Source organism: Epinephelus moara, chromosome 22 (genome assembly GCF_006386435.1).
Source record: "Epinephelus moara isolate mb chromosome 22, YSFRI_EMoa_1.0, whole genome shotgun sequence".
Classification (NCBI taxonomy): Eukaryota; Metazoa; Chordata; class Actinopteri; order Perciformes; family Serranidae; genus Epinephelus; species Epinephelus moara.
Genome location: NC_065527.1, coordinates 39,182,361 through 39,194,233, shown reverse-complemented (window position 1 = coordinate 39,194,233; position 11,873 = coordinate 39,182,361). Strand labels below are relative to the sequence as shown.

General features: G+C 41.3%; 1 protein-coding gene across 5 annotated transcripts in view; it reads right to left on the bottom strand.

Moving 5' to 3' along the window:
* Positions 1 to 6: 6 nt before the first annotated feature.
* Positions 7 to 11,873, bottom strand: part of LOC126383502 (uncharacterized) — a 131,263-nt gene continuing 119,396 nt past the window's right edge. Inside the window, exons 4-7 of one of the 5 annotated variants that reach the window (XR_007569153.1) lie at positions 4,033 to 4,197; positions 3,847 to 3,963; positions 622 to 783; positions 7 to 280 (exon numbers count right to left, since the gene is read on the bottom strand). Coding sequence is in view for 3 of the 5 variants with exons in the window: in XM_050034030.1 (XP_049889987.1) it covers positions 3,715 to 3,758; positions 3,847 to 3,963; positions 4,033 to 4,197 (326 nt within the window). In the remaining 2 variants the exon portion in view is untranslated. Of the gene's footprint in view, positions 281 to 621; positions 784 to 1,127; positions 3,759 to 3,846; positions 3,964 to 4,032; positions 4,198 to 11,873 lie in introns of those variants that run through there. The other 4 variants (XR_007569154.1, XM_050034030.1, XM_050034031.1 and 1 more) reach the window with 4 other exon arrangements.

Genomic DNA, 11,873 nt, shown 5'->3' with positions numbered 1-11,873 from the left:
TGTGGGTTAAGACTTGAAGTAGACGTTAAAGCAACTGTAGTGAGAAAACAGGCTAGCAGAATTCACCAGAGCAGTACAGAGACGCTGTCACAGAAACACCGGAAATGACACAACTCGCTTACCGCAATACGTCAGCACGTCAGGAACTGGTTACTTTTTTAAAAAGTAACGCAGTAACGTACTTTGATTACTTTTAAAGTAACCCTTACCCAACACTGCTCTCCAACAGTCTAGCTGTGAGGTGTGTGTGGTCCTCGAGGCTCATCTCCTGCAAAAGTCTCTGAATGGAAGGAAAACAGATAGGGTTAGACCTACAAGTATGCAGGTAGGTGTGATAGCCTACAGGCTGTCCAACATGTTATGCAGTATGGTGATGACACTGGAGGCAATGCAGTGAAAGGGATCACATATTTAGGCTCGGCCTACCAATAGTGACAAAAGACCTATATTGGTGTGCGAAAGCAAACATTGCTGTATAATATTTTGCCCTTTGTTTTCCAAAATACTCAATTAGCTCACATTTTGACTATGGTTTCACTACTTGCTTATACAGGTTAGGCAGAGAATAGAAATTCATACCTTGTATTCATGTGCTGCTGGCCATATAAATTGTATACAAACCTCTGTCGCTTCTCTTCTCTGCCTTTGGAGACCCTCAATTCTAGAGACATCTTCGCTTGCACATCATAGGTTCCGATCGTTGATGTCGACCTCCTCCTCTTCCTCCTCTCTCCCTCTCTCTCTCCCTACCGTTGCAAGCGTTGAATCACCAGATGAGGATCTCTAACAATACACGCACATCAAAATATAAACGAATAATGTAACCTGACTAATTAGTACATAGTTCATGCTTGTTACACTCTGAGGATCATACAGTGTCATAGAGCAATATTAGCACCTTGAGAGCATTTGTTTGTGTTCATTAGCAAGTTGCTAGATGGCTGTGTGGTACCAAATCCCTACACACTGTGGCTTTAAGCCCAGTTCAGACCAAAATTTTGAGATGAGAAAAGCCGAAACAGGCAACTAGTTGCAATGTGCCATTCTGCAATGTTCCAAAAACATGCCGATTCACACCAATACAATTAGATGAGATGGTGTTCATCTCTATGCAACAGCTGTCTGTACTGCTATTCTGATTTGCAGCTTTTCAGGCCTATTTTGTGGCTGAATAATATTTGTAGCTTCTTAGAATATGAATGAGGCTGAGGATAGTGAGATACTGGCCACAGTTGCATTTGTAGTAGTGATGAAATAAAACCAGCATCAGATGGACTGTATTCATAATCACTACGCCACAATAAAATAAATATCCAGCGCCAATTAATCAGTCAATGAGAATGTGTGTTTGGGCGGGGCACAAGCACACACAACAAGCAGCAGCAGCGACCCACCGTCCGATACTGGCACACCGTGTCGAGCAAGCGAAGATGCCGTCTGCAGTCATTTTGAATTGACCAGCGAACTTCACTATAAGCTAATTGGCTGTTGAAACAGGTGACGTGCTTTGAAAGCAGCCGCCGGTGATTTGACCAGCTAAGTTGCAGGTGACACCATCAGCTGGCATGAGTCGAGCTCAGACCAGCCAGTTCACACTGCTGCAATGTTTCTCTGCAGCTTTCTAAAACAGTTTTCTCTCCTCACAAATCTTTGGTCTCAACTGGACTTTACAGTTTCCATCCATATCTGTGAAAACATGGATGCTTCACACACAGAAGATCTATACAATCAGCACAGTTTGAAGATCAGTGTCACCAATTCAGTATTTGACCAAATGTCTCCCCTTCTTTTCCTGACATATGACGTTGATGATGTCACAGTGAAGCTGACCTTTGACCTTTTGGTTATAAAATGTCATCACTTTATCATTTTATTCTGACAGACATTTTTGAGAAAAAATGCATGAATTCTTGAGTTATGTCCACAAACACATTTTACAAAGTCACAGTGACGTTGACCTTTGACCTACAACCACCCAATTCAAATCAGTTCATCGTTGAGTCCAACATTTTTACCAAATTTGAACAAATTCCATCAAGGCACCCTTGAGATATTGCATTCACAAGAAGGAGACCAATTGCAAAGTCACAGTGACCTTGACCTTTGACCATCAAAATCTAATCAGTTTATCATTGAATCCAAGTTAACGTTTGTGTCAAATCTGAAAATATATTATATATTTATTATAGGCCTTTATAGGATAATTCATCATTCTGTTCTCCTCTCATTTACATTCGAGTACTTTTTCAACTTACAACATCTACTTTATCTGAGACTTACCAGCTGGTCACCGGTCATTTGTTAAAGTTTTCATTTGGTCTAATTGTCTCCATTAAAAGTCTGCTGAATGATCTATTAGCAGTTCCTGTCTGCAGTGTTCTCATGGATGTACAGACAATTTTCACTGGATTACTGGGATACTGAAGAAAACTTTAACACATGATGTTTTTATGCAAGTTCTGCAGCATCTTTTTTTATCTGATAACTAAGTAGATGGATGTTAATTCTGGATGGACATTGGAGATAATGATATCGTTAGGAAGTATAGATCATGTTATGACCCCATGAAATGATTTTTGATGCAAATTGAAGCTTTCAGTCTCTGCTAGATTTAAAGTAACTGCTGTGGCTCCAACTGCTGATCATGTCGGTGAGCGGTCAAATCAGCAGCCAAACTACAATAAGATACTTCCTGTTGTTAGAACACCTGTATGCACCACCTGTCCCTGTCACCTCACACAGTATTATTACCTCACCTCTTTTCCTCTACACCCCCTTTTCAAGTGTCCCACTCCCCCCTGGGGTGGCAACTCAAGCTGAAAACACACCGGTCCTGCGCATGTTGCGCTGCAGCTCGTCAAAAGATGACCATGCAAAATTATTACTATTTTTACTGAAAGATCTGTACTTCCTCCACCTCTGCATTAGCTTAAAATCATGTGTGGACAGCCCCTAATTAAACTTGATTTTTTAACAAACACAGACTTTCACCTGAGAGAGCGGTGGGATCCCGCAAGATTCTAAAGCCAAGCCCTGTTCTTTTATTTCTAAACCTAACCGTGTTTTTGTTGTTGAAGGGAAAAAACGTCAATTCGCTGTGTTGTATAGACGTAGTGTGTTTATTTTGAAAGAGACTGTATGTAAATGTTAAATTTCCTGTGAAAACAGAGATGAATTTTGAAAGAGGACAATGCACGTAATAGGCTTAACTTGACACAGCGTCCATGACCAAGTACATCAATATGTGACAAGGTCGGAGTGAGAGTGTGTTGCTTCGTCACACATGAGACACAATAACAGCTCCAAAGTTTTCTTTATACATCCATGGTGAGGAGAGAAGTCGAGCTGCCATAGGAGCAGAGAAAAAGAGCTGCTATGGGAGCTGGTATGTACAAACAGAAAGTGAGTAGGGGAAAAATGCATTTAATTCTGGTGGCATGAAGTGCCACGGGGCGGCGTGTCCAGGAGCACCGATGCATATCTAGCTGCTGCCAGTGTTGGGTTGTAGACTGAAAATAATTGGGGGCATATTTTTTGAGGTGTTGCATTCGCTGCCGGTGTGTTTTGGCCTTCACAGTTTGAAAAACCTTGGTGTTACACCATTTTATTCAATTCTAAATAAAAACAAGGACCACATTATTGATGTTTTAAGTCTAATTGTTTCTTTACTTGCTCGATTTCAGTTTGAAATATTCATGACAATTGTTCTTAAATTCAGTCAAACGTCATCTTAATGCCCTCGCCTTCAGCACAGAACTCTGCAGAAAGAAAAAGTGAATCAGTTCTGTCTGACATCACACATCTTGTTTTCATAGTTTAATCAGATGGGTTTTAAAGGTGAAGCACCATTTTTGGGGTCGTAGAGGTAGTCTGGCTCTCCAGAGAAGCCGAGGCAGCTCGCCTGCTGCTTGAAATGTTCCATGTCCGAGTCCTTTAGGGTCGACTCTCTGGCTGGAAAGAAAACTACAAAAATGGTGGAATGTTTTGGTTATAAAATGTGATATTTTCTCTCTCTGAATCATTCATTCTTACTCATCAAATAAAGAGCCTGAGCGTGGATCTCGTCCTCTGTAATGTTGCTGTTGAAATTCATCTTGTGCAGTAACTTGTCGAGGTTTCTGGCAGTGCTGTTCAGGCTCATGAGCAGACAGCCATCACAGCTCGGCAACACATGGATCACTGAGCTGAAGTTCGCGACTGAGGACAGAAACAAAGTAAAAAAAAAAATTACATGATCAACAGTGTTCTCCATCTAAAACAGAAACTGTATATTCTAGACTGAAAAACCTAAGGACATGTGCGTTGTAAACTTTCTGAAAACTGATCTTGTGTTTCACATAATCCAAAGATGTCCTGAGAACTGAACAGAATTTGATCTCAATCCATTTAATAATTATTGAGATATTTCAGTCTAAACCAAAGTGGTGGACCAACAGACATTACTGTCCCCAGAGCAACAACGCTAAAGTAGCTGAGATTGCTTGCTTGTTAAATTCGCTGACTAACAAAACTAACAAACAACTGATTTTAAAAATGTGGAAGACCACAGTAATAAAGACAGATTTAACCAATTTTTAATATTTTAATCGTAAGAAGGCAGTCACTAAATGATTCAGTCAAGACAGAGGAACAAACACTTGGTGTTCACACTGAGTACATAGAGTGGTGATTCCAGTGACTTGGGATCTCAAAGAAACTTGTGTGACTTGCGATAGTGACATCTCTTTGCTAAACTGCCTCAATTAATTCTTTGGCCGCTTTGAAACACAGAACAACACACCGGCACAGAAGACAACCACTCTGTCTGTCCACAGCCAGCGTAAAGAGGACCCTCTCCAGGATCAACCCACGCAAGGCAGCTGGACTAGATAACATACCTGGTCGTGTCTTGAAGGACTGTGCCGAGGAGCTCAAGGATGTCCTCACGGACATCTTCAACATCTCCCTGAGCCAACCGATTGTCCCCACATGTTTCAAAGCCGCCACAATAATACCAGTTCAAAAGAAGCCCCATCCATCCAGCTACAATGACTATCAGCCCGTAGCACTGACTTCCACCATCATGAAATGCTTCGAGCAGCTGGTCATGCAGAACATCAAGTCCATCCTTCGCCCTCCCACAACCCATTTCAGTATGCATACAGGTCAAACATGTCCATAGAGGACACCATTTCCACTACTCTCCATCCAGCCCTCACCCACCTGGACTCAAAGAATTCATACCTGCGAATGCTGTTCCTAGACTTCAGTTCAGCATTCAACACAATCATTCCCCAGCAGCTCACACAAAAACTCGGACACTTGGGACTCAAAACCTCTCTCTGTAACTGGGTGCTGGACTTTCTAACAGGGAGGACACAAAATGTGCGGGTTGGCAGCAACACCTCCAAGACCATCACGCTGAGCACAGGGGCTCCGCAGGGGTGTGTGCTCAGCCCACTGCTCTTCACACTGCTGACCCACGACTGCGTGCCAACCCACAGCACCAACCATATCTTCAAGTTGCGGATGACACGACTGTGGTGGGCCTAATTTCCAACAATGATGAAGCCAACTACAGGAGTGAGGTGAGCCGATTGGTCCAGTGGTGTAAGGACAACAATCTCTTCCTCAATGTGGGGAAGACCAAAGAGATTGTTGTGGACTTCAGGAGAAGACTTCCACAGTATTCCCCACTGACCATCGAAGGTGCTGCTGTGGAGAGGGTGAGCAGCACCAAGTTCGTGGGGGTGCACATCTCCGAGGACCTCTACTGGACCAACAACACCACATCGCTGGCCAAGAAGGCTCAAATACCCCTGTACATCCTCCGCAAACTGAGGAGAGCAAGAGTCCCACCCCCCATCATGTGCTCTTTCTACAGAGGCACCATTGAGAGTGTCATCACTGGCTGCATCACTGTGTGGCACTGAGGCTGCACTGCCTCCTGCCGGAAGACTCTGCAACACATAGTGAATACAGCCAGGAAGATCATTGGTACCCCTCTGCCCTCCCTCACAAACATCTTCAACACCCACCTCACCTGCAGAGCTATCAGCATTGCTGGTGACACCTCCCACCCCATCACACTCCCACTTCAGCCTCCTGCCTTCAGGGAGAAAGTACTGGGGCCCCGGGTCCACTCCACAAGACGCACAAACAGCTTTATCCACCAGGCTGTCAGGATGTTGAACTCTATCCATAACCTCCCCCGTCTGCCCCCTCTTCTGTATGTTCCGCACATGTAGTAAATTGACAATAAAAACTTTCGAACTTTGATCAAATGTGACCTCAGAAAAAAACAAGCGTGGAGGTGAACTGTTGTCAGTTGGTTGCACCTGTATGTGTTACGTTTTGCACCAAAAAACAAAAAAAAGAGAAACTAGAATTACCGCCTTGCGGTTGTATGCATCTGCGAACCAGTTAAGTTGCAGTTACAGTTTACATCCATGTCCGTCCAGATTCATATGTAGCAATGACAGTTGACAATGCTGCTAATATGTAGTTGCTGCGAAGAAGCTAAATTCTAAAACATGGATGCTTCACACACACAAGATCTACACAATCAATTTCAAGATTAGAGTCACCAATTCAGTATGACCAAATGTCTCCCCTTCTTTTCCTGACATATGACGCTGAGTAATGGACAGAAAAGTGTTTTATGCAGAACATTATGATGTCACAGTAGAGCTGACGTTTGACCTTTTGAATATAAAGTCAAAGTCAAAGTCAAAAGTCAATGTCAGCTTTATTGTCAATTTCTCCACATGTACCAGACATACAGAGGAATCGAGAAGACGTTTCTCTCTATCCCACGGTGACAGAATAAAATGCACAAGCACAACAGATAAAGACAAGACATTTCCTAACACTAAAGTAACAATAAAGTGCACAACAGATAAAGACATTTACTAATACTAAAAGTAAAAAACAATAAAATAAAATATAAAATCTATAAAAACTAAAATCTAAATATATATAGTAGTGTACTACTATATACTGTATATGTGGAAAAATAGCAGCAGAAGTTTCTGTATAGGCTATGTTAAATAGTGCAAAAACAGTCAGTAATAGCAGCAGATATATTGTACTGTAATAGTGCAAAAAGACAGTCAATCTGAAGGTCAGGGTTCAGAGTGTTTTGGGGGGAGGAGCAGAGAGGAGGGAGTGGGAGAGTGGGGAGAGAGTTCAGCATCCTGACAGCCTGGTGTATGAGGCTGTTTGTGAGTCTGGTGGAGCGGGCACGGAGGCTCCGGTACCTTCTCCCTGAGGGCAGGAGGCTGAACAGACTGTGTGCAGGGTGGCTGGCGTTGCGCACAATCATGGTCGCTTTGCGGGTGAGGCGGGTGATGTATATGTCTTGTAGGGAGGGGAGTGGGGCACCAATGATCTTTCCAGCTGTGTTCATTATGCGCTGCAGGGCTTTCCTGTTGTAGTCAGTGCAGCTCCCGCCCCACACAGCAATACAGCTGGTCAGGATGCTCTCAATGGTGCCCTGGTAGAATGTGCACATGATGGGTGGGGGAGCTCTCGCTTGCTTGAGTTTGTGGAGGAAGTAGAGGCGCTGCTGTGCTTTCTTCGCCAGTGATGCAGTGTTGGTGGTCCAGGAGAGGTCCTCACTGATGTGCACCCCCAGGAATTTGGTGCTGCTCACTCTCTGCACAGCAGCACCATTGATGGTCAGTGGTTGGTGTTGGGTGTGGCCTCTCCGAAAGTAAACAACAATCTCCTTGGTCTTGCTGATGTTCAGCAGGAGGTTGTTGTCTCTGCACCACGTGGTTAGATGGTTGACCTCCTTCATGTAGTGGGTCTCGTCGTCCTTGGCGATGAGACCTGCCAGAGTTGTGTCGTCCGCAAAATTCACCATGTGATTAGTGCTGTAGGTTGGTGTGCAGTCATGAGTGAGCAAGGTGAAGAGCAGGGGACTGAGCACACAGCCTTGGGGGGCCCCTGTGCTGAGTGTGATGCTGCTCGAGGTGTTGATGCCGACTCGTACTGCTTGTGGCCTCTCACTGAGGAAGTCCAGCAGCCAGTTGCAAAGGGAGGTGTTGAGCCCCAGCTGGTCTAGTTTACAGATGAGTTGTTGTGGGAATATGGTGTTGAATGCTGAACTGAAGTCTATGAACAGCATTTTCACATATGAGTCTTTTGTGTCCAGGTGGGTGAGGGCTGGGTGGAGAGCAGAGCAGATTGCATCCTCTGTGGACTGTTTGGCCCGGTATGCAAACTGGAAGGGGTCTAGGGTAGGGGGGGTGTGGATTTGATGTGTGACATGACTAGCCGTTCAAAGTACTTCATGATGATGGGGGTCAGTGCCACGGGGCGATAGTCACTGAAGCAGGATAAAATGTCCTGCTAAATGTCATCACTTCATCATTTTATCCCGTTAGACATTTGTGTCAAGTTTTGTCATAGTTAGTGAATGCATTTCTGAGTTTGTTTTGTGTTTTGTGAAGACATATTGACCTGACCTTTGACTTGACGACCACCAAATTAGAGTCAGTTAATTGTTGAGTCCATGTAGATGTCTGCACCATATTTGAAGAAATTCCCTCAAAGCATTCTTGAGATATTGCATTCACGAGAATGAGACTGATGCAAGGTCACAGTGACCTTAATCTTTGACCACCAAAATCTAATCAGTTTATCCTCAAGTCCAAGTGGATTTTTTGCCAAATTTGAAGAAATTCCCTCAAGGCATTCTGAGCTATTGAGTTCACCAGAATGGGACGGACATCACAAAATCATAATGCATACAGCCACGGCTGTCGCTGGAGCGGGGACATGAAAAACCTGGATGAAGTCATGCTGAGAGGATGGAATCGGCACACATTTTGCAGCGTGAGCTTGTGGTGAACTGGAAATAAAGGTTTTTGTTCATCTTAAATGGGGTGAGTGCAAATTACCGCTATATTTGCTTGGTGATGCTTCCCAATCAGCTCGCTCTCATTGGCTATTGCAGGTTTTTGCTCAATATTCCATCGCTGTTCCTTTCATACATGTGGGGCTTCATAGCTCACAAAATCAAGGCAATTGTTCAGTTAGTGATAATAGCACCAAATTTGGTACATACAAAGCTTAAGATATGTAGAAGACATCTGGATATCAGGGCATCGCAGATTGGTATTCTGATGACCATGGTGGAAAAATCCAATATGGCTGCCACCAGAAAACCGTTTCAGCTATAAGTTTTGTAATGAGACTTTTTTTTTAATTTTTTTATATTATTTTAACTTGTCTGTTAATTATATCTGTGGTGTTGCAAACATGGAGACAGAATGGAAATAGCTCATCTCTACGATTTAATCTGGGTGAAAATGTGTGTGTAAATGTTATTTTTTGGGATAGCAGCCATATTGGTAATATGCAAATTAGAGCACATTAATAAATTGTTTATTGTTTATTTGCACATATAAAAGTGACAAATTATAAATTCGGTACAAATCACTCTACATAGAGAGTGGGTAGGTGAGGTCGGAAATCCTAGGAGGGCTTTTAAATTTGTTTAGTCAAGGAAAATTAATAACGTACATCTTATCAGGTAATGAGAACATAAATAATAAATAAAATAAGGTTAAATAAGCAAAGCAAAAAGAATGAGGAAAGAAGAAATAAAAAATAAAAATCAAACAGAACAAAATAATTTAAACATAATTGTATCACGATCAACTAGTCCTAGTAAACTGTTAAACATAGTGTTTAAATAGTTTAATCAAAAATCTCTTTTTAAATATAGACAAGGAGGGAGTGCTGACTGCAAGATTATGATGTTCATTACACAATGTGATCCCTTTATATTTAATAGTGAATTGCCCTCTGCTAGTAGGAGGAGATGCAGGTGTCTTGCTTGTCTCGTTGCGTATGAGTGTATACTGGAATTCATGCGAAAATATTGCTGGTAGTGGTTGGGTAATTCATGACTTTGGTGAATAGCCTTATAGTTTAGAGTTTAGGGGGTTTGTGTTAGCCCAAACAATATTACAGCAGATTAGATATGGGTACATTGAGCTGAAATATAACACAAACAAACTAGATCTATTGAGGAATGAACTTATCTTTCTGATGATTCCCAGAGACTTCAACCCCTTTTTTGCCACAAAATCAACATGTTCCTTCCAAGTACAATTTTCATCCACCACAAAGCCTAGGAAGTGAGCAGAAGATACTTTCTTAATTTCAGTGCCTTCAGTAAAGAGCTTTGCATCGTCTACGTTATACTGTTTCCTACCTGAAAATAGTATGAAATTGTTTTTTTTACATTTAGAGATAGTTTGTTCAGTTTGAACCATTTAGAATATGCTTGTTTATAAGAGTTTTGAAGTGCTTGTTGGAAAGAACAAGGTTTGTATCGTCTGCAAATAATATGCAAAAAAATTTACTTGGAACTGTGGCTAGATTGTTGATATAAATTAAAAATAATAAAGGACCAAGAATTGAGCCTTGGGCCACACCACATGACAGTGTCACTGTGTTTGACTTACAGTTGTTAACATAGACATGTTGTTGCATGTCAGTAAAATAGCTACTTAACCATTGGAAAACAATTCCTTGGAAACCATATCTATAAAGTTTTGACAGTGATATTTCATGATTCACTGTATCGAAAGCTTTTGACAGGTCCAGGAAAATTGCTACAGCATACTCGTTATTGTCTAGTGCAGTAGAGATCTTCTCAATAAGATCTAACAGTGCCATGTAAGCAGAATGATTCATTCATCAACTATTTTTCAAGAATCTTTGAAAACAGGGTAATATTGAGATTGAACGATAATTTGTAAAAGACCTTGGATCATCCGATTTGTAAACAGGAATGATTTTTGCAACTTTGACATCAGTAGGAACATTAACATTATTAACATATATGTTAACGGATCTGCAATTGAGGATTTAACCTCTTTCACGAGAGAAGTTCTGACTACATCGTGACCTGCAGCAGTTGATTTTAGTTTATTGATAATACTTAGAACTTAATTTACATTAGGCCGATCAAAGGTCTTAAATGAAGGAAAGTAACCATCAATATAGTCAAGGGGACCTCCCCCTAGAGTTCTGATTTTTTTTGCCAGGGAGGCACCTACCTTTACAAAGAAATCATTGAATTTACATGCAATCTCATATGCATCAGTAAATGTTTTCACTCTATCAGAGAAGTAGGATGGAAGTTTTACTGCAGATTTCTTTTTATGCAATAATTGATTTGTCACTGTCCATGTTTCTTTAATATCATTAGAGGACTCCTTGAATTTGTCAGCAAAATATCTTTTTATAGTTGATCTAAGATGATGAGTAAATTTGTTTTTATATGTTTTGTAATTTGATTGATTCAATGGTGTAGGGTTTGTTAAGCATTTTTTATAAAGTCTGTTTTTTTCTTTGAGGACTTCTGTAACCCAGGGGTGAACCATGGCTTAGAAGATTCCAGTTTTATGGATTGTTTTTTAGCAGTGACTAAGGGAAAACATTTATTGAAAATAGAATTAAATGACTCCATAAAAGCTTTATATGCACAGTTTGAGTTAGTTTGAGTATATACATTGTCCCAAGAAAGATCATTGATGAGTCGTTTGAAACTAGCCATTTCTATAATTAAATTTACGTTAAGTTACTTTAACTTCGGTTAGAATATTCTTGTCGTTATCAAGCAAGGTAAATTGGAAGATTGGGAAATGTGCAGTGATGTCTGAATATAATAGCCTACATCAGAGTATGGCACCTTGTTCAGACAGTTTAGTATATTGTCTATTAATGTAGCAGATCTGGCAGCAACTCTCGTGGGTTTGTGAATAATAGGGTAAAAGTAATTAGAGTACAGGACATTTAGAAAATCCTGAGTTGGTGAGTGTGTTTCACTTTTGAAAAGGTTAATATTATAATCACCTAGAATATAGCACATT